The sequence below is a fragment of the Protopterus annectens genome, chromosome 6.part1 (genome assembly GCF_019279795.1).
Source record: "Protopterus annectens isolate FY-2018-M chromosome 6.part1, PAN1.0, whole genome shotgun sequence".
In the NCBI taxonomy this organism is placed as follows: domain Eukaryota; kingdom Metazoa; phylum Chordata; order Ceratodontiformes; family Protopteridae; genus Protopterus; species Protopterus annectens.
In genome coordinates this window covers 260,785,824-260,810,170 of record NC_056738.1, presented here as the reverse complement: position 1 = coordinate 260,810,170, position 24,347 = coordinate 260,785,824, and the positions used below count along the sequence as shown (strand labels likewise).

Below are 24,347 nucleotides of genomic sequence, written 5' to 3'. Positions count from 1 at the left end.
TGTTTTGTTTTGAAGTATTTTTTTTTCTTTCTTAAGGTTTTCAGCATGTATTCTTATACTTTTCGAATGTGCCATTCTTCTATATAACTTGATAGGAGGACTGTTTTTTTTTTTCAGATTCTATTTCATCTGCCTTTACTTTATGCTACTGCATTCTTTTCTTCAAGGTTTGAGTGTATTTTAGTTGCAAGTCACATATTAGGCCAAATTCAAATTCTCTTTTTTTTAGCTTTGTTTTTTGATTTGTCTGTATTTTTATTTATGGATACATATGAGTTCCTCTAAACCATAGGTATTTTTAATTCAGTGTTGTGTTAGATATTTTAGAGAGCTGAACATGTCACAGGTGACATATGACACATAGTCTGAGGTCAGTATCAGAGTAATTGCAATTCCTCTAGCTACTTTGCGGAGGTACAGAACGGTTAGATAGGTAGCATGTCTTTATACTAGAAATGTATATTTTATCATGGTGAGAAAGTGCTGAATAGCCAGTCAGTCATGCATTGGGTGGGACTTACCACTATCATTGTATAATAATAGAGTTCACCCATTCGGAAGGAAGACACCTTGTGGAGCTTTCCAGGAAACAGTACTGGGCTCAACTAATTTAACATATTTTCATAGGTAACCATACTGAAGGCATAGAAAGAAACAATTCATGCTTTGGCTGTCACATTAAGTAATACAATAGAAGTGATACAAAAGGAAGTATAGAAAGGATGCCAAAATCCTGGTCAGAAATTAAGACAGGGTCGCAAACATAGCTACTTAAATTCACTGCACACAAAAATGCCTTACTGTTGCTGAAAAACTGACAACCAGAAATGGAGTATGTGGTCTATATGGGGGGGGAGGTGTCAGATGTAATACCAATAACAACAAACACTTGGAGCTGAATTTAAGCAATTGTGGTTAAAACTTTGATGTCATATTTTTGCAACTACCGGCAAATGCTTCTCAAAACTATACTGATAATCATATATAAAATGGGAGTAAAATTCATTAATGCTATATTTGAGATTTATATTTCCTTCTTGTATTCTATAGTGCTTTCTTGCAAATACAAATAATGAATTAGTTCATTTCAAAACCAGTTTCATTACCAGTATCCCACTTCCCAGACTGTGTCATAGTCATGAAAACAATCATGCCAATCTAAAGATCAGCTGGTATATACTAAAATACATGAATTTTCTCTGCTGTGGAGACATGGAATCAAACCCTAGTCTTACATACTGCAATCAAACACAAATCAGTCAAGTTTCTTCTCCCTTGAACTAAAAACTGCACTCAAAAATATGCAATATTAATGCCAGGAATAGACATTATAATCTCTCTAGGATGCACAGCTAGATTGATACTTATAAGCCTGACATATTACAAAACTGAAACCTTGCTAAAATTAAAAATTAAAGCTGAAGAGGTCTCACCATCATGTTATAGCTTACGTGAAACTGTTTTCCTATCCAAAAAGCTGGAGGAATACCAATATTTTATTCAAATCACCAAGTGACAGTGAATCCTTTAAGAAAACCAAAATTTGATAAATTAGAAATACTTATTATTACCATCACTATGAAGAAACATAAATCCTACACATTGCAATTAGCTACTTAACTCCATATTTATCAGTGAGAAATATCAATAGACTAGCAGGCATACTATCATGGATTATAAACTAGCATAAAGCAGAATATCATAACAGCAGGGGACATTAACACTGACTGGCCTATATTATTTACTTATTTCATATTTGTTAACCGGATTGGTCCAGCTGAGCACAGACCCATTTTCAGTGGAGACCAGCAAAATGTACAATATGTTCAGTTATACAATTATCACAAAATCTTCACAAAAGTGAGTAATGATAACAGTTACACAATAATCACAAAGTTGAGTAATAGAAAACAGAGAAAATAGCAAGTATAATAAGACACGTAGTAAAGTTGGTACAATATTTACAGTATATACATAGGGGACTTGGAACAAATAATACAGGAGGAGGATTATTATTTGTTAGGCAAACATTGGTGAGAATATGCCATCATCTCTGAGTAAAGTTGGTACAATATTTACAGTATATACATAGGGGACTTGGAACAAATAATACAGGAGGAGGATTATTATTTGTTAGGCAAACATTAGTGAGAATATGCCATCATCTCTGAGTAAAGTTGGTACAATATTTACAGTATATACATAGGGGACTTGGAACAAATAATACAGGAGGAAGATTGTTATTTGTTAGGCAAAAATTAGTGAGAATATACCATCATCTCTGATTTTAAATTTTTAAGTAAAAGGTATCATATGCTTAAGGCATAACTGCAAGAGGGTGATTCTAAGTCTAGGAAGTGAAGAGAGTGGTAGATCCAGTTAAGTAGGGTCCTGACAGAGGCATATCATTGACTTACAGGGGGAACTTCTTAATTCTCTTTTGAAGCTGGTTGTGTTTGGGATGCTACATAAGGTGAAAGGGAGATTTTTCCAGTAGTGAGACACAGTGGATTTATACAAAATTTTGCCAGTTGTTTTGTTGGATTTGTATGTTTGCAGAAGGAATTTGTCAATGATTTGTAGTGAGTGTGTAAGAGGTATAGTAAGTCACAGTATTAGAAAGGGAGGGACAGGCAGTGGGTTTGTTGAGTAGAAAATGAGTTAGCTGGAGTTGTGAGAGTTGAAGATGGTGGGGAAGTTCCATCCAGTGCAGGTTTTTTAGAACAATACAGTGTGGTGAGAGGTATTAGGTAGGTTAGCTGCAAATTTAGCAACTTTGTTGTAAGTCTGTTAAAGTTTGGCAAGGAGGGAGGACTGGAGATTTGTAAGAACTGGTGCTACACAGAAAAGGGTTGGAAGTAAGTAGGCTTGGGCCAAGGAGGGTATAAAGTCAGTAGTTAGGAATTTCTTGTTGCTACACAGGAAACCTAGTTTTTGGTTATTTTTTATTTTATTTTATTTTTTGATGGATTGCTGTATGTGTAGATCAAATTTTAGTTGATTGTCTATTGTCATTCCAAGTAATTTTGTGTGGTCCTCTACTGTAATGGTGGTTTTGTTGGAAGAGGAAATTGTGAAAGATTGTTTGACATGGTTACTAGAGTCAGGGAGGAAGAAGAGAAGTTTAGTCTTTTTTGGATTAAAAATTAGTTGATTTTTAGTTAGCCAGTTTTTTAAAGAAAGGAAAGATTCTTGTGTGAGTGACTGAACTTGTGACAGTGTGTCAGAGGCGGTGATAGGTGTGGAATTGTTTAAAATTACTGCTAAAAGCCATACTACAAGAACCACAAAGTTTATTGAAACGCTAAAATACATACGTTTTTCGTCCAACACTATAGTTAGACTTCTTCAGAATAAATGCAAAACAATAAAAATTTCTTATCAAGTCATATTTATACTGCGCGCCAAATACTCTAATGGTGTAATTAAACCGCAGATATCTTAAAGGCACAAACTCTCAAATTAAAACATTTATTTAATTTACCATATCTTGCATATGCTAATAGTAGCATTAGATTCATGTACATATCTTTTTAGTTTGCACTTATTTGTTGTTACAGTATAAGACTAGTAGAACATTATATATTATATATTTGTTTGTTATCATTGTGGTTTTAAAATAATCCGATTCACGGTAATAGCTGTTTTAATTTGAAAGTTTGTGCCTTTAAGATATCTGCGGTTTAATTACACCATTAGAGTATTTGGCTCACAGTATAAATATGACTTGATAAGAAATTTTTATTGTTTTGCATTTATTCTGAAGAAGTCTAACTATAGTGTTGGACGAAAAACATATGTATTTTAGCGTTTCAATAAACTTCGTGGTTCTTCAAGTAGTACGGCTTTTAGCGGTAATTTTAAACAGTTTGGATACGTGTGGAATTGTCAGTGTATTGTATCAGGGTAGAATGAGAAGTTGTGGTACAGAGGTCATTGGTGAAGATATTAAAAAGAAGGGGTCCCAGGATGGAGCCCTGGGGAATGCCTTTATGAATGTGGGGAAAAGTAGAGCAGGAAGACTGCCATCTGACTGATTGTTGTCCTTTTGCTAGGTAGCTGGAGAACCATTTGAGGGTAGCAGGAGATAGATATAGGCTGGCAAGTTTGGCTAGGAGTAGGGAGTGAGATACCATGCTGAAGGCTTTTGATAAGTCTAAGAATAAACTTGAGATCAGTTTGTTATTATCTGAAGCTTCAGCAATAGTGTGAGTGGAATATAGAAGGGCTGTGGAGGTAGTACGGTTTGGTCGAAAGCCATGTTGAATAGGAGTCAGGAGATAATTATGGATGAGTAATTTGAGCATTTGGGAATGTATACATTTTGCTAGGATTTTTAGATGGGGGAAAAGGATAGCAATGGGTCTATAGATGGAAAGATCAGTGGAGTTGCCTCCTTTGTGAAGGGGTATTATAAAGAAAGATTTCCAGATGTTGGGTACAGTGTCTTCTTTAATGAATGTATTTATGAGTATTGAGACTGGGTAGGCAATAGATTTGGCTGCTAGCTTGAGAAAGAGAGAGGTTAGATTGTCAGCAGAAGGAGAACAAGGTTTAAGCTTTTGGAGGAGAGACTTGATATAAGAGGTTGAGATGGGTTTGAGAGAGAAGAGTGCCTCCTTTGTTTTGGCTTGTGGTGGAGAAATGGTGTGGGGATTTTGCTTGGTGATAGCTAGTTTACTGATGGTGTCAATAAAGAACTGGTTAATGAGAGAGGCGGCGTCTTGTGTGGAGAGATTTGGATAAAGGATAGGGGTTTGAGGTTTTCCGGGGTGAAAGATAGCACTGATGTTTGTCCAGATGTTTTTGGGGTTGGACTGATGGGTGGATTGGGCTTTATAGTAGAACTTTTTCTTGTCATTGTATATTTGTCTTTTGGTTTGATTCCTTAGTTCTTTGAACAGTTGATGGTAAGTAGGGGATTTGGATTTCAGCCATGTTATCCAGGTGGAGTCTCTTTGATGCATAAGGGTGCAAGTATCTTTTGTAAGCCAGAGGGCATAATTGGATTTTATTCTTATTTTATGAGGGGGTGCTAGGTCATTAAGGATGTTTACGAATATGCTGCTGAATTTTAGTACTGCATCATTAACAGGAAGTGTATGCAGGCTAGACCAATTGATGGATGTGATTCTGTCATTGAAGTGAAAGGATCGAAGGCAGAGAGTCTACGGCAGAAGTAAAAGAGATAAGGTTTATTAAGTTGGGTTGAATGTCTTTGGATGTAGATGGGCAAGTGGTCACTTAATGCATCTGGGAGTGATCACGGGGTTATGGTAGAGGTAAGGATCAGTGGTCAGAATTCAGCTGAGTGTCAGACTTGTGTTAGACTGCTTGTTTATATGAGTGGGGGTAATGATTAGTTGTGTAAATCCGAATAAATTAATTCTTTGGGCAAGGGCTTTAGTACTTAGGGTATTCCAGTCTACATTTACGTCTCCAAGTATTATAGTTTCATATACTGTTTTTCAAAAATTGAATCAGGTAAATAAACTATTTGGCCTTACTCAACTGATCTCAGAACCGAAAAATAACAGGCAAATAAAATATATCAGACTAGCTCTTAACTACCAGTCTTTCCAACACAGCAAAAGAAGAAATATTACCAGACTCAATCATTAGTCATAACGTGATATAAGAAATCTGAAACCAAAATAAACATAAACATGATATATAATTGTGTCTAAAAAGTCAGAAAATCTGTTTAGCAAACATAACTAGAAAGCCACAAAATATTTAAAACTTGTTACTGCAATAATCTATCTCTGAAAGATCAGTCATGGACATCCTTAATTCTATCATTCACTTGCATGGGGGGAGAGAAATAAAAGCGGTTTCTTGGTTAGCATTAAATAACAAACATATATTTCTTGGGGACAAAGTATGAAATTTATGGAAATCTGAATCAGCATTACAAAGCCTACATACTTACAAATCATCTGGAAATCAGGCAAAAATTACAATACAAAATGACAAGAAAGATTATTATATAAAAACAACCAAAAGGCTGAAAAAAGTCCCTCAATGGAATCTTAGGGTTAACCAATGTCTGAACAAGAGCTATAAAATAAAATTCACTGGATGACAATCCACAAGTCCAATTCCAATGGCAAAACAAAATTTATTCAGCCACAGTAAACCTGAAACAGTAATGATTGGGCACTTTCATCAACATAAAATCACAGTTGACTTCATCAGAACAAAAAAAAACATAAAAACCTACTATGTACACACAAAACAATTCAAAACAGTTCTTGAGTTGCAGGAGCCAAGAGCCTTAGTCATCTACACCGACTGCCAGACCTCCATTAGTGTTCCTTTTTCACTTTGTCAATCACTGACAATTACAGACACTCCTGAAAAGGGACACTTGTATCCAGTGGGCTGTCCTAGGTGTTCTACATTGTTTGAATGGTTGTGTTACACATTTATCTTTTGGATTCCTGCACCCTCTTCAAATAGACATTAATTAGTACTTTACTATAAGCTATTTGAGTATGAGTCTCTACATGTCTCTTCTAGTTTAATGGGTTGCTAGATGCATTTTCACTAAATGTGAGCTTCAAGGAAGGAGGTGTGTGATGTTTCTCATACTGTCTGTTTTCAATGTGACAGTGTGATATATCAATAGCCACAATGCATCATAACCAGCAATCTCTAAAGGTGAGTTAAACCTGTTACACACACCAAATGCATCCAGTCCACATTGTAGATGCTCAGCCTTACCAGTTAGCAGTCATGATGCAAAAGAAAAGATAGAAAGGTAGGTGGGAACTTCTACTGCAGCAGCAATACTATTATTTGTACATCTACTTACTGTTACGGTAACCACCACTATGGTAAAATTCTTTAACCATGGGAGAGGGCAAAATCAGTTTGAAATGTTCAGATCTTACCCCAGGAGGGAAGATAGAACATAGCTTTGACGCCAGCAGAGGCAAAATCAGATGGCTTTGTACTCTTCCTAAGAATGATGCAGTAGTGGTAACTGTTTGGATTGAGTGGGCTCCGATATGACCCTACAAAGATTTATGTTGACAGTTTAAACAAAGAGTGATAGAATTTGACTGCCATTTAAAGACAGTTTTTTTTTTTTTTTTTTGCATTGGTACTCGCTTGACTTGTTTGCTTGGCATTAAGCCATTCAGTCTGACAGCCCATACCTTTTAATTCTTTCAGTATAATATTTTATCTTCCTCTGTAAATTGATGGCTGTAGAATCTCCTTCTCTTTGTTCAGAGGGCTAGAATGAAAGGCTATTAAATAATTTGGTTTATCACAAGTTTTGAGATCATTTGGAATGACTGGTTCTCTGTGTTACTCTGTCATTACTGAATACAGTATAGGATTGTTGTAATATCAGTGCTTGGAGTTCAGAACTCCTTCTATATGAGGTGATGGTTAGTGGAAAATTATTTTTCTTAACAGTAACTTTACTGCGAGAGAGATATCAGGCTCAAAAGAATGAAGAAAACCATCCACTGCACCCTACACACTTTATTTATATGCAATCCATGCTGATTTGACAATTCTGCCCCTAAGATATTTATTGCTTATTTCCCTGGCCATGTTCTACCTTTGTGCTAACGTATACCCATGCTTTTCAATCATTTGGGTCTGGAAGCTGAGGAGCCAGATTCCAAGATTTGCACATGTCTTTTTGAATCTGTCCAACACTCTGCTTTCTCTTTTGTTAGCTAGAGCATTGAAATCCCATGCTAACTCAGGTCCACTGAAGGAATCAAAGAAGAAAACAGTAGGGTCTGATAAAGGGTACTTATAAAAGTACTTACAGTTTTCTATGGATGTGAAAAATGGTTTGTCTTCTTTGGCACAGGGACCTGTAAGTCCTGCTCTAGAAAGGCACTCAATGGAGTATTTGAATGCTTATATCTGTAGGGGAATTTCTGACAGATTTGCTTCCTTCATGCCTTAGGGAAAAAACTAAGGTTTACCAGTGGAAAAGTGAAGCAAACAAAGAAAAAAACCTCTGGTATTCCACCACAGCAAAAATCCACCACGATAGAGTCCTGTGTCAAACCGCAAGCAAATTTAATGGAAAAAGTAAAAACAGCATTAAAATTCCATAGTGATAAAATAAGCGCTTTCAGCTATTTAGCCTTATTCAGATCCTGACACAGGACTCTGTCGTGGTGGATTTTTGCTGTGGTGGAATACCAGAGATTTTTTCTTTGTTTCCTCCATGCCTTATGTCACTAAGCATGTTTTTTGGAACTCGGCTCTTTTACCCACATATGAAATGCTGTCACATCTAATTCATTATTTTCCTAAAGGAATTCCTCTGGGATAACCCTTAAACAGTTAGTACACATCTAACTCATCTGACTCCAGTGACCTCTCTAGATCAAAATCCCTCTTTTGTTTAGTTTGAGAAGTTTACCCTAAGTGAAAACTACTGATAGCTGCATAAAGTAAGGTATAATTCACTGCCAAGCTGCCACATACTTGTCAGTAAAGTTCTAGTAATTGGGAAAATCAGGGGCTAAATTAGGCATTTATGACACAGGCACTTGATATTCAGGTATAAACTTTACAGAAACCAGAAACTGCAGAAGAAGGCCTGAAAACTGTGCTTCCACAGAATCACCATACTGATTCTGTGAACTCATAAGTAATTCCTCTGATGGAGAAGGCAAAGGATTACACCCCAAACTAGTGTTCCCCTGTGGTTCTGTGGAAACACTTAAAGGCCTGTCTGCTTTCCAGAGTGGTGATTCTACTATTTACTTCTCAAGGGCTACTACAAATAGGGACTCAGAATAACTAGATGCCTGTACTGGGGCAGATAAAACTGCACTTCTATAGGGCTGTTGACCTCAGACCTAAAAAATCCTTGGGTTCTCAATGACCAAGTGCAGTCTCTTCTTGTGATCTCTACAGTAATCACTTAAGTGGTTTTATCTGTTTTCCTGCACTTGTGCTTCCTTTCTGGGGACTCACCATGCTTTTTCTTGGCCTCAGAGCTACTGGAAAGTCCTCCATTTGGTGAAGGGGCAAACATCCCTTATGCCAGCACTAGGGGTTTTCCATGCTCTACAAAGCTTTTAATTTCTCACTTACCTTAGAATGTCTTACAATGGTCACACCTAGTGAGTTAATGTTCCTTTTCCAGATAAAACAGACACTACAAATGATTATCCTATCAGGGGTGTTCATCTCTCACAGGAACATGTGTTGGGACTTCTTAATGGGACTGTCATGGGTCCCTAAAAATTCCCAAGAATCATACCCCAAACTGCAGGAACACATATGCTTTTCATCATACACTGACCTTTTCTGCATTGCTAATATTCCTATATCACAGTAAGAGGTTATTGTACTTTTTTAATTTGTTATACCCAAAAAGGGCATGATGGGGGGGGGGGGGGTTGCCATGCTGTGTGATTTATTTTTTACAGTCAGTACTTTTGCCTTCCTGATACCATTTTTCATAATGTGATGAGAAGATTGTTTACTGTGATTTTTCTGTCCTCTCTCTCTGTCTCTCTCAGTTCTGTCTATTTCTCCACTGTGATTTCCTATTTTTGACTATTAGCATATCTTTTTCATTTCATTTTTAATTTATTTTTTATTTGTGGCCATTTCTAGTACAATATTTTAAGAAACAGTTGAATTTTAGGCATAAAATAAAAATTGAATTACTTGCTTTTTCATACTCGCAACTGTAGCTCCAAGTCACTGTTTCCTGAATTGTGAAAAATTTGACACTAGAAATTATTGCTCAGATGATGCTTATGTTATTTTCTGATTCATGACACCAACTAGAATGAATGTCTTTGATGTAACCATCCATCTTCTAGCTCACTGAACTGCTTCATCCAAACATTGTAATATAAAAAAATGGTGGGATAAAAATCACAAGAAAACCACATGCAACTTATACCAAATGCAGTGTAGAATGATTGTAAAATGAAATATTCATAGAAGGTCATCAAAGGTAATGGGACATTCTATGTGCCACTAGGGTTGCATCTTTTGTCCAAGGCAAAAAAAAAAAATACCCTTTAATTTACCCCTTGTCCCACCATTCCTCTGAAAGAATGTATGGAAAAAATCACAAGATAGTTGCTGTTATGGATTCTGGATATGAAAACAAGTGCATGTTGCTCCTTTTTTGTAGAGTATTAAATGATTTAACAACCTGGTCCTGTTGTTTAGAATGAATACAAATAGTCTGTTTTCTTGAATGTATTGGATTAAAAACATTAATAAAGTCATATGAGGGACAACAGTATTAAAGAAACTGTAGAAGTATGAGTTACTCATCAAAGACTTTTGATTTAGCTGAAAAATAGTGACTGTTTTTTTTCGGTCAGCTACTTTATATGTCATCCTGGAAACCCTGATCCTATTCAGTCTTTTCTGTAGGATGGATGCTTTAGGACAGTGAAATATAAGATGTAGATGAAATGCAAAGTGTGTGTGTAGAATTTCTGTAATGGTATGGTGTGGTCAGTTGAGTCATGATAGATTAATGGACCATTTTAGTAAACATTTAATTAAGACTTAACAGACCATACAGATTCCCTCCCTCTTCTCATTCATTTCAGATGTCTGTGATTCACAGTGCATTGAATAACTACTGCTTGCACTGGGAAAATAGTTTCCTAGCAACATCAAACAAGAGACCTTAAAATTATCACCCTGAAATATATAAAAGTCTAAGTAGAAGAACATCCTATTATGTTCAGTTTTCTCAGATTTGCTTTGCAAAACCATCACAGAAATGTGACAGTAATTAAATGCATTATGAAAAGAGAAATCTGAATATTGTGCATGTATTATAGAAAGAAAGAATGCCTGTAGTTTAAAGTTTTAGATGAAACAAGTATTACATGTAACTTAAAACTGTACATTTTGAAAAAAAAATAGCCAGTTCTTGAAGCTTTATTATTTTATGCTTAAGATCCTAAATATAATTTGCCTTTCTTTCTACAGGAGTACTACAGCCTTCTGAGAGAAAGAACAGTAGCCTATATCAATGTAGACATCTCAGTATTTGGTAAGTTGCTGAACACATTTTGCCTGAGATTTGGCAAAATACTTTCCATTAAAATTAGAAAAAATATAGCATTTTCAGTCATCATTTTGTAAAAATGATTTCAATTCTTATGACATCAAGATGTACATTTGATTGATAAAGGAATTATATATGTATAACCTGGTACGTGTGCAAACTTAAAAGAGCTGCTCTATTACACAATGCATATTATGATGCATAGGACTTACATCGCAGAAAAAGGGATCATAAAGTACATTTGTAGCACAAAATACACCATAACCCATCAAATAAAACTAGTATAATTTTTAAGTAAAACATAGCTTCTTCTGAAGCATAATGAACAAAAGCAAAAATAATCTGTCTTAATATATACCTGGCCTAAATTTAATAAAAATACTGACAAGGGTCAAGCTTTCACATTGTTTCCTCAGGTCAATTTACAAACAATAATGCCATACAGTTTTTATAAAAAATGTATCATCAGGTCAATTTACAAACAATAATGCCATACAGTTTTTATAAAAAAATGTAAAGTCACATGTAAAAATCACATGACTTCTAGCATCTCTGTAACTTTAGCACTGGTTTAACACTAACAGCCTCATTTAATCTAGGATGTGCATCACATGTGACTCATTTATCCACATGTTCAGTTCTTGTCATAATATGTCTACCTCTTGTAGATGTAAATACTAATTATAAAACAATAAAGACAAGCAATGCTCTTCCCCATGTTCTGAATATGTTTATATAATGTATTAGTTGGCACATGCCTTTTCATTTCATATAAATTATTAACAATTCTGCTTTTCAGTTCAAGATTTGTTTTACCAACATAAAATGTCTTGCACACCTCACAAAATATAAGATAAACAATAATTTTCTGTTACAATTAGTAAAGAGATTTTAAAATATATTTCCTGTTTTTAACAGGAGGTATAATGACATTACATGTTTCTTCATGTATGCAGTTACAAAATGGACAATTATAGCATGGTACAGTCCCTTTCTTACTTTTACTTTTCTAACTTTATCATCTAATGAATGTGTTTGTTGTTCTTTATAACACAACTTATGCTTTAAGTTAGGGTCCCTCCTATAACTAAAGTGGGGTGACCTTTCTATGAAATTGTTAACTTTCAAATTTTCTAGATCAACCAGTATACACCAATGTTTTTTTATAATTTCTCTTATCCTATTAGTATAGTTATTATATGTAAGTGTGTGTCTAATAACCCTAGTTCTATCTCTACTGTGCTGTTCATCCATAATAACACTACCAAAATAAGCGGTGCTACCTCTCTTGGGGTACTCCTGCATAACCTGCTGATATTGTATGCCCAAATCCTTATGCTTATAGACTCTAAGTTTGAAATCAGTCATTATATCCATTAGCTGTTCATTCATTGTACTGTCATCTGTATTAAGTTTTGCAACCCACACCATTTGACCTTTCAAAATGTTGGAAAACATAAATGATGGATACATACTCATCTTATCCAGCAAATGATTCTTTTTCATACCCTTCTTAAATATGGATGTGCTTAAACTACCATAATGTAACTTTAATAATTTAACATCAAGAAAACTAATTTCATCAATCGAATGAGACATTTTAAAACTTAAGAAACTTACAGAAGATGTAATATAATCAACGAATAAATTTAGTTCTTCTTGACTCCCATTCCATATCATAAAAATGTCACCCACAAACCTTTTATAGAATAAAATCTTAGCTCCACATATATTCTTTTGTGAAAAAATAAAATCATCCTCACCTGTCAGTGGTGCAGCAGATAGTGTTGTCACCTCAAAAGAAGAGGTTCCCTTGTTTGATTCTTGACTGGGCTGCCTTCTGTATGGAGTCTGCATGTTCTCCCTGTATTTGCATGGGTTTTCTATGTGTGGTCCAGTTTCCTCCCACATTCCAAAGCCATGCAGTAGGTGAATTGTACACTTTAAATTGGCCATAGGTGTGAGTGTGCATGCAAGTGTGTGGTGTGGAAGAACTACAGCATCAGAGCTAGCCACCTGGAGGTGTAAATCTTGGCTCTACATGATTGTCACTGTTAAAGTGGCACCCTGACCCCATGTGCAAAAATGGGAAAAATGGGTTTTGGATAGATGGATTGTTGTAACCAATGCAGGATTGGCATATGGGTTGGCTACTTGGGTACCCATTACTATACCCTTTTTTGTAAGTATAAAGTTTGCTTAAATTTAAAAACATATTAGCTAACATCATATCAAAAACAGTACATGTAATATTAATCTTTGAATTACTCAGAGATATATATTCGCTCAAAAAAGTTTGAGAGTCAGTACCAAACTCATTGGGTATAATAAGGAATCGGTATCTAAAATAACTAATATATAATTATTATGATTTTGAGTCTTAGAACAAGCACATAATTGTTTTAAAAAATCTGCAGTATCCTCACTAAAACTTTATCCAGTCTCTGGCTGTAACAATAAGCCTCATGGTAGGTATGCCAATACTTTTATGAATTTTAGGTAAACCATAATATGGTGGTATCACTGGAAAGGATATATGAAAAAATCAATTCATCACCTGATAAGTAGTCCTCTAAATGCATTATATACATTTCAGTATTCACAGTGTTAACAATTTTATCACCCTCCATTCTATTTATTTCTAAGCGTGTACTTCAATAAGGAAAAAATATCATTAGCATAGAAATAATTTTCATTACTACCAGTCCATCTCCTTTATCTGCACTTTTATTCCTATGTCATTACTCTCTATAAGATAATCTAAAGCAAAATTTTCACTTATAGTTAAATTATAAAGAGTTATTTTTTATCATAAAGTGTTTGTGAATGTCCATTTCACAAGTTTTCTAAAAGTGTTTACTAAATGATTACTATATGGAATAAAAATACACGATCTTTTGAAAGCTGCTTTATCACATATATTATTAGGAAACAGCAACTTTAAATTTAAAGAATGAGTGAACAGTCTTAGATCCAGCAATGAGTCAATCGTTTACCATCATTTGCTGGTATGAAAGTTGTATCTTTGTTAAGTAAAGAATATTTTGCATCACATTACCCAAAAGTAGGCACATTATAGACCATGTTATATCCCTCTCCCTCCTTTGTTGTCATGATTTGCTTCATGTTATAGGACCCTGACATTATAGACCATGTTATATCCCTCTCCCTCCTTTGTTGTCATGATTTGCTTCATGTTATAGGACCCTGACATTATAGACCATGTTATATCCCTCTCCCTCCTTTCTTGTCATGATTTGTGTCATGTTATAGGACCCTGACATTATAGACCATGTTATATCCCTCTCCCTCCTTTGTTGTCATGATTTGCTTCATGTTATAGGACCCTGACATTATAGACCATGTTATATCCCTCTCCTCCTTTGTTGTCATGATTTGCTTCATGTTATAGGACCCTGACATTATAGACCATGTTATATCCCTCTCCCTCCTTTCTTGTCATGATTTGTGTCATGTTATAGGACCCTGACATTATAGACCATGTTATATCCCTCTCCCTCCTTTGTTGTCATGATTTGCTTCATGTTATAGGACCCTGACATTATAGACCATGTTATATCCCTCTCCCTCCTTTGTTGTCATGATTTGCTTCATGTTATAGGACCCTGACATTATAGACCATGTTATATCCCTCTCCCTCCTTTGTTGTCATGATTTGCTTCATGTTATAGGACCCTGACATTATAGAGCATGTTATATCCCTCTCCCTCCTTTGTTGTCATGATTTGCTTCATGTTATAGGACCCTGACATTATAGACCATGTTATACCCCTCTCCCTCCTTTGTTGTCATGATTTGCTTCATGTTATAGGACCCTGACATTATAGACCATGTTATACCCCTCTCCCTCCTTTGTTGTCATGATTTGCTTCATGTTATAGGACCCTGACATTATAGACCATGTTATACCCCTCTCCCTCCTTTGTTGTCATGATTTGCTTCATGTTATAGGACCCTGACATTATAGACCATGTTATACCCTCTCCCTCCTTTGTTGTCATGATTTGCTTCATGTTATAGGACCCTGACATTATAGACCATGTTATATCCCTCTCCCTCCTTTGTTGTCATGATTTGCTTCATGTTATAGGACCCTGACATTATAGACCATGTTATATCCCTCTCCCTCCTTTGTTGTCATGATTTGCTTCATGTTATAGGACCCTGACATTATAGAGCATGTTATATCCCTCTCCCTCCTTTGTTGTCATGATTTGCTTCATGTTATAGGACCCTAACATTATAGACCATGTTATATCCCTCTCCCTCCTTTGTTGTCATGATTTGCTTCATGTTATAGGACCCTGACATTATAGACCATGTTATATCCCTCTCCCTCCTTTGTTGTCATGATTTGCTTCATGTTATAGGACCCTGACATTATAGACCATGTTATATCCCTCTCCCTCCTTTGTTGTCATGATTTGCTTCATGTTATAGGACCCTGACATTATAGAGCATGTTATATCCCTCTCCCTCCTTTGTTGTCATGATTTGCTTCATGTTATAGGACCCTGACATTATAGACCATGTTATATCCCTCTCCCTCCTTTGTTGTCATGATTTGCTTCATGTTATAGGACCCTGACATTATAGAGCATGTTATATCCCTCTCCCTCCTTTGTTGTCATGATTTGCTTCATGTTATAGGACCCTGATATCCTCAGCCCCTTCCACTTCCTCATTCAGCTTGGTTGTTTTGCTGCCTCATCAGTAAAGGGACATCCTAAAGCAAAGATAGAAAATCCAGTGGATCCAATGTTGTCACCAAAGTTACAGGTTCCGCTAACTTGGGCACAGTATTCATGTTTGAATGGTGACACTGTTATTTGTACTCTCAGCTTCATGTTGTTGATGCTGATTATATGTGTCAATCTTGTCACCTGTAAAGGGTCCTCCCGAGACACAGATGGAAAATTCAGTGTATTCAGTGTTGTCACCAAATTAGCATTCTGAGCTGTCTTGTATTAAACATAAACAGAGATGGCAATTATAAGGCAAATTCATGTTAGGTTGACTAGTGTGAGATATTTGCAAAGGGATTTGAGTAATTTAGGGTGTTTATAAATTGTATTTGTGGAAGGGGTTTCCGTCTTCAGAATATGGGGTTATTTCATGTCAAAAAATAATTTTGCATCAATGTGGACTACAAATTCACTAAAAATTCCAAGGCACTGTAAGCATCAGAGCTTTTTAATTCAACTTTCTTTAGTATATAATTTGTTTATTTGCATTTGTTTACCAGGAAATTCCACTGGGCTGAAGTGAACCCATTTTCAGTGGAGGTCTTGGGAGAAAAGCTCCAACATAAGTACATACAATATACATACTACAAAAAGTATTATAATTTTTTTTAGAAGTTACAGAAAATTGCAATAAAGTATTACACAAATTTAGAAATTACAGAAAATTACAATACATGTACATGCAATCAAGAATACAATGTATGTGCAGTGAGGCACAAGGAAAATAAATCATTTGCAGTTATAGTTAATATAATATTTTATTGGATGACAACTGGTTGTTGGATTATGTTGGGGTATGGGTGACAGAATAGTTATAGTTGCATTCATGAAATAAGATTCCTATAGTTACTTCAGCATATTAGTGAAAGATAGGGTAATAAGAGGCATTTATTTTCATTAATTAATTAATTTCATTAATTTTCAGTGAAAGCTATACCAGTTATGGCAGGGGGAATACCTGTCCAGTTGTATAATAAGATAGTGTGTCACATTGCTTGATCTTGAGAAGAAGTCTGTTCAAGAGAAGAGATAGTTATTGTGTACTGAAGCTGTCCCTCCACTGTGATTTTATTATCTGTTGAAGTAGGTTCAGCTCTCCAGTCCAGTGATCTCTAGGACCAGAGATCTTAACCTACTTCAGCAGATAAATCAATCTTGGTGAAGAGACAAATTCATCACACAATGACCACCACTTCTCTGGAATAAACATATACTTCAGATTAAGTAATTTGACACAATGTCTTCTTTTAAAAAGGCATTAGCCAAATCAAAGGGCATTCACAAATTCACCCCAAGCATGGCTGGTCTATCTCTCCTCGAAAAAGCAAGGTGAGGTCTGAGGGATGGTACTGGTAAGATATAAATTGCCACATAGCGTAGTTGCCTTGTATTTTATATGATTCTATGATAAAGTGTTTCAAAAACTTGTAGTGGAATGCATCAGTAAATATGAACCATTAGCCTAAGATTATCATGAGACCAGGACAGGCCATAGCAATGCCATTACTGCTGTGATACCTCACAAATGTGATTACCTAATGGGAGAGTTCTCTTCCCTGTCTCAGGAATGCATGGCTATGTTTCACCAAGTCACTTTCCCATTAATACAGAGTCCTTTGTGTCATTACAAAGCTACTACTCAATAATATGCAAGAATAAAACAGATGTGCATGTAAAACTGTGTTAGCTTGGCCATCCTTTCTTTCCATCTTTAAATGTTTAAGTGGAGATTTTACCTATTGAATCTTATGACATTCATAGAAGATGTAATTGTAGTGGTTACCTGTTTGTCCCAATGAGGGTTAACATTTGTGTTTCACTGAGCTTTGTTTAGAGATCCTTTCTCTTTGGACTGCTCTTCTGTGATATCGGAATAGGAAAAGGGCTATGGATAATCAAGTATGCTGATAACTGCAAACTAGGTACTATAATTACTCAAATCAAAATGTTGAAGTTCTTCAAGATGATGTAGGAAAAATACTCAATGCAGTAGTTATTACCTTACTTTTAATTTAAATGCAAAATCATGACTCTTGGGCAGAAATGACATACGTTTTGATTATAAAATGAATACTAACTGATCAAATCATAAAAAAGCCATTATCCTTAAAGAGCTATGATCTTACCGGTTCAGAGAATGAAAATCCAGTTAAAAGTAGTGGCATAGTAATTGTGATTATAAAAATGTTAGACTACCTTCTGTCAGGCTTGCAGATTGATAAGTTAGTAAAATGTCAATAACCCTTCAAGCAACCGGTTCCCTGGTTAAATCCATACTTTATTTTCTCTCCCAATACATACGGTCACACACACAAAAAAATGACTATTTCAGTATTAACTCTTATATCAATATATTGAGAAGAGGAGTGGAGTCTGCCCCTTCAGCTAGACTATTGGTTACAAGCAGGTCACTTTATCTGGGAGGAACGCTTCTTGGAACTGACGAAGGCCATTATTCCTTTACCAAATTTCTTCTGCAACCTGCAAGGCTTCAGATAACTTAGTTATAATAATAGATGAGAGATGAGGTGGAGCCATGTAGTACTTATTAATGATTTCTGTGGAAACAGCCTAAAATTTGTGCTCTAGCAAATTTCACCCTGATTCATAATCTTACTTTAAGTTCAACAAATTAAACCTACTGCAAATGGAAGGCTTTTCAGTCAGTGAATAAACAATCTGGAATAATATTCATAGCCCTGCATGGTAAAATTATACATAACTAATTCAGGCAACCTTTGGACAGGTATATCTACAGGTATCCAGCATCAAATTAGGCAAGCATTAGCAGCCTGAATCACAACATATCAGGGAGCAGAGAGCTGATCACTGTTTTCCATAGTGTGTGTGGTAGTGATTCATTCAATTTGAGAGAATTCTCCCTTCTTTATATTTCTGCATGTTTGTACAGTCATTGAATTGGTATATATAGGGGTGTGGAAGGCTTACCCTAGTAGCAGCAAAACTGGATGTATACAATGGTTAACCAGGTGTGCAGAACTGCAACCAAATGAACAAACCAAAACTCCAGACCCTGTTGGTCTGAATAAATTCTGTTTGGCATTTCCAAGGGTCTGGAGTTTTGGTATATTGAAGGCTTACCCTCCACATGGAAGACCCCTGCAAAAAATACTTGCAGTTGCAGAGTTTGTTTATGAAATGCCATGCATTTCTGTTCAGCATTTTGGTACTTCAGTATATTGTCATTTGAGGTTTCATAGGAGGTCTATCTGCATATGAATTTTGAGGCATGTGTTTTGCGCTTTTCCTGTGAAGTATCATTACCGTCTGTGCGGAACTATTTAAACAGATGAAACACTTAAGTGTCTCACTTAAGGTTTGCTCTTCTGTACGATGCATTCAAATATACCCAAATGTCAGCATGCTGATAGTGAATTGGTAAACCTCTAAACTGCCTTTAGGGTGTGTGTGTGTGTGTGTGTGTGTGTGTGTGTGTGTGTGTGTGTGTGTGTGTGTGTGTGTGTGTGTTGTGTTGTGTGCTGTGTGAGGTGCGTGTTGAGTGTATGGTTTCAACAACCTGATTTATGCTTGTATGAGAGAGTTTAGCATCCAGTGTCATTGTGTAAGTACACATCTTACATACTGTGTCTGTTTATTTAATACTAAGTCTTTGTTGGTAAACATGAGACAACAGCTGCATTGTCTCAATATGCTCATATTCTATGATTGGTGAACTACAATGGTGTGGCGTATCGGGGTTAAAAGGCTATTGTGTGCTTTTTTGATGCAGACTAGTAAGGGTTCTTTATTGCAACACATTATGCTGAATAGTACTAAATTCTACTAACTTTAATGTTTACACAATACTAAATTCTACTAAATCTATAGCTATTGCCACTCCCAACTAGCTGCTCTAAGCTTGGCAGTGCCCAAGGTATTTGCTCTATATTTACTGCTTTACAGAGCACAGTTTTATGGACCATGCATTAGGGAAAATTCGCTTTATAGGTGTTTCCTACTGCACAGGGAATTGCTGGCCACGACTGACTGCATGGTGAGCACCTCCACTCAAATGTGTCAAATGTATATCAGCACTGAAAAAAAACAAAAAATGAACTATTGAGACATACAACTATACTATGAGCCTTTGTATTTTTCCCCAGCTCAGGTAGATAAGGCAAACAGCTCCTGCAACAAAATGCATAAACCCAGTCCTTCTAATGTAAAAACACAATAGAAGAGACTCACAAGTGCATTTCTACCACAAAGCAATTAAAAAACAAGCTGGAAATCCCTTGTTGTAGATAATTTGAAGACAATGTCACAGCAGTAACAGTGACAGGAACAAAATTTTATTTTTACAAAATTATAGTGAAATACACAAATAAAAACAGAAAACAGTAGCACTCACTCAAAATAACTTAAGCAAGTAAGATTTAGCTATCAAAAATACTTAGCTTTGCCTGGATAACACTGGATATCAGTAAAAACACTTCTGAAGCTGAGCTCTGGGAAAATGAGCAGTGGACAATATGTAGTAATGGGGGTTTACTCAAGAGCAATATTGGTTTGCTGGCTGGGTGCTTAGTATCATGGATCTATGGAAAACAATGGGTGGGTAAAGTACTTAAATAGCTTATACAGCAGACAATAGTAATGAAAGGGCAGTGGGACAGACTTTGAAAATCAGATTACCATAATGGGGAGAGGCCAGAGACACATATATAACCACAACAGGAAAAGTGTGGGAGGGTTAATAAAGATTTGACATAAAAGCATGGGAGTGTTAGGAAAAAAATCAAGGAAGAAGCAGGCTAGTTAGAGAGGGATCCAATAAAATAAAAACAATATTGAAGCTCTTTCAGAAACTTGAGCTTAATGTCTCAGTCAGTGATGGGGCAGACACAAATAACAGGGAAACAGAAGGCATGAAAATGCACATTTAAGAAGGTAAATGATGAACAGAATATAAAGCTGTAGGAGCAAAACTTGAATATCAACATTGTAAAAGCACTAAAGCACAAATCATTGAACAGAAAAAAACAATATTCTTACTGTTGAAATTCTACTGCATTTAAGTCATCAGACTATACAAAAATTTACCAATAACACTGTTTATGGAAAAATGCAGTAATAAATGACTGGTTAAAGCTCAAATCTGGCAGTAGTTCACAGTTCTGCCATAAATGTGATTGAAAGGACAAGGCTAAGGCCCAGCAGGGTTTAAAATACAAACAACTAGATTTTATAAGTAAGTCTACTTGTGGAGATAGAAGTACAGTATAATGCAGAAATATACTCATCCCACAATTGCAAATTAAGCTATAATACTAAGGTCTCAGAACAAACTAAAAATACAAACAGGTAACTTTTTTGGATAAAACATGAAAAAAAGGCAGAAAGAAATATCACCATACAGGTCACTATAAATGAAACTTAAATATTTAAGCAGAATTGAAAAAAAAAAGCTTTTTTTTTCTTCTTTTTTGATGACAAGCTTTTTACTCACAATTTGAGGCTTTTCACACCTCTCCAAATCTTGCATAAAAGACAGATGAGATGTTAAGTCAAGGTCCCACTGGCTTGAGTTGGTGGTAGGTCACATGGATGTAAAGGATCCCACGTCTTCTGTTAAGAAAAATAGGAGAAATTCCCTGATGCCCGGCTAAATTGCCCCTAGAAGTATAAATATCAATTTGGGTCTCCCCTAAAAAGAGAATACTAGCCTAGTGGGACTAACCCTATCAACAAAGGTTATATAAAAATATCTGTGATGGCACCAGAAAAGACATTGAAGTCCCCAGTTAAGATCATTTTACATATACCCCCCAGTGTTTCAAGTACACTAGAGTTAAGTGAAGAGGGGGATCACCTTTAATAGGGCTATATAGTTTCATAGTTTAGTACTAGGCTATCTGCCCTGGGGCATTTGTAAGCCTAGCCATAGTGATGTGGCTTTCGCCACCCCATGAAATGGTACAAAAATGCACAGAATAGATTTAGAATACTGTGCCTCTGTCTAGTAGTGACACAGTGAAGGTCCCCTTATATAATAGAATTAGTTTACTGTGCCCCTGTCTAGTAGTGACACAGATGTGACCCCTGGGGTAAACTTACGATCTCCCATCCACTCATCAAGATTTCTCTTGAAGAGAGTCAGTGAGGGGCTCTGCCTAACATGAACTGGGATCTTGTTCCAGAGCATGGGAAGCCTCTGGGTTATGAATCTATCCCTCCAGCATGTCCTATTCATACTTGTGCCAAGGTTTAAATCTTTAGCTCTCATGGTCCTGATGGATTTGTTTTTTTGAGGTGGAGCATGTCCATCAGTTCCTGATTGGACATGGCCTTGTACGTCAGGCAGAGATCACCTCTGAGCAGGCGGTATGCTACTGAATAGAGCTGGAGTTTCTTAAGTCTGGCAGAATAAGACATATGTTGGAGACCCTTGATCCTCTTGGTGAGGTACTTTTGTGGTCTCTCCAGCTGTAGCAAATGCCAGGTGAGGTACATACCAAATGGGGCATTGTACTCAATCATGGGTCTGATGAGGGAGGAGTATAGGGGTACAATACCATCCTTGGATCTGGATGTGAATCCCTTCATGATAAGGTGTGCAAGGTAGAATGTTTTTCTAACCACTTTGGCAACGTGGGTGCCAAGTGAGAGGTCGCTGTCGACTTGGGTCCCTAGGTCTCTGATTACTTTTTCCATACTCACTGGGTTGCTGTCTATGTGATAATTTGTGGGTACTTTGTTTTTCCCAAAGGGGATGACTATACATTTTTTGGCATTTAGTTTAAGGCCATGACTCCGGCACTAGTTGTCCGTTTCTGTGAGGCCTTTTTGTAGGATGCATGTGTCTGCTGGTGTATCGACTATGGCGCCTAGTTTGCAGTCATCTGCGAACTTTGTCAGCCACAACCCCCCATGTTTGCTTTAACATCTGAGAAATAAATGCCGAACAAGAGGGGTGCCAGGACAGATCCCTGTGGGACACCACTTGTGACTGGCTTTGAGTATGACATTGCTCCAGCAATTTTAACTTTATGGGTTCTGTCCTTTAGCCAGTTTGCAACCCATCTAGTGACATAAGGGTTTACGTTTAAGCTGTTGAGCTTATCTATGATGCCTGAGTGGGGTATTGTGTCGAAGGCCTTAGCCAAGTCCAGGTAGGCTGTATGGACTTCTTTGCCCTCATCAATGGCTCTAGTGACTGTTTCAAAAAAGTCAACCAGGTTCAAAAGGCAGGATCTGCCCTTTACAAAGCCGAACTGGGTGGGGTCAAGTGTCTGTAGGTCCCCAATGTCTCTGTTTATGAGTTCCATAATGATTCTTTCCATAGCTTTGCAGACCAGGCTGGTTAAGCTTATGGGGCGGTAGTTCCCAGGGTCTGTAGAGGTACCCCCTTTGTGGAGTGGGACCACTGTTGCTGTACGCCAGTGTTCAGGTACATATCCTGTAGCAAGGCTAAGGTTAAATAGCATTTTTATGTGCGGGTTTAACTCCTCTTGGAGTTCACATAGCATGCAACCCGGGATACCGTCAGGTCCCATTGATGCTGTGTTTTACCTTTGTTGAGGGCAGCTCTCACTTGGACATCTGAGATGACAGGGAGATTACATTCAGCTGGGATAAGTATTTCTTTTTTTGGGGGTGAGGGAGGGGAGAAATTTGCACTGAACCTGTCAGCCAGAATGTTGGCAATATCTGTGGGTTCAGTGTACTTTTTGTTGTTGTGAACTAACTCTGAGCATATCTGAGGGTTTCCGCCCAGGTTTGTAATATAGCTGAAGAAGGCTTTGTGGTTATCTTTAGTGTCCTTAGCGATTTTTCTCTCAAAGTTGGCCTTGGATGTTTTTATGAGAGAAAGTAGTTTTCTGCTAGTGTTGATCAGAGATGTCTTCCCTTTATGGGATTTTGCTCTGTCGTGCAGTAGCCTCCTTCTTTTGTTATACAATTTGTTAATGGCTGAGGTCCACCAGACAGGATACTTGCCTTTGGTGGAGAGGAACTTGGATTTATTTGGGATTGCATGATCCATGCATTCTTGGAGATGTCCATAGAAAGCATTTGTGAAGGATTCGGCATTGTGGGATGTGGTATCCACTGGCCCAGTGGGCTTAAAGGATACCATCTCAGTCTTAAGAAGAGTGAAGTCTGCTTTTGAGAAGTTTTTCATTGTGGTCTTTTGTGCTGGGGGTGGAGGTGGGATATGTATATCCAGGATGATTAGTTTGTGGTCAGATCTCACTAGTGAGGGGTATACCTCCGGTGTGAAGCATTTTGTCCCCATGTTTGTGATGATCACGTCTAGTATATTATCTCCCCTAGTGGGAGAGGTGACTAGTTGTTCCAGTGCATTTGAATTTATGAATTCCAGGAGCCTTTGGGCTAGGGTGTTAGAGCTAGAATAATGTACCCAATCTATGTTTGGGTAGTTGAAGTCTCCCAGTATGATGGTATTTTGTGATACATTCATATCCTCCAATGTCTTCAGGAAGGCTGAGTGGGGTTCCTGAGATTGGGAGGGTGGTCTGTAACATGCTACCAGTTGTATAGCAGTTTTGCCTGTGGTTAGT

General features: G+C 36.8%; 1 protein-coding gene across 1 annotated transcript in view; it reads left to right on the top strand.

The window, feature by feature from the left end:
• NAALADL1 (N-acetylated alpha-linked acidic dipeptidase like 1) overlaps window positions 1–24,347 on the top strand; it is a 712,563-nt gene that overhangs the window by 257,607 nt on the left and 430,609 nt on the right. Inside the window, exon 11 of the mRNA XM_044075363.1 lies at window positions 10,960–11,023. Within this exon, the coding sequence (XP_043931298.1) occupies window positions 10,960–11,023 (64 nt within the window). The remainder of the gene's footprint in view (window positions 1–10,959; window positions 11,024–24,347) is intronic.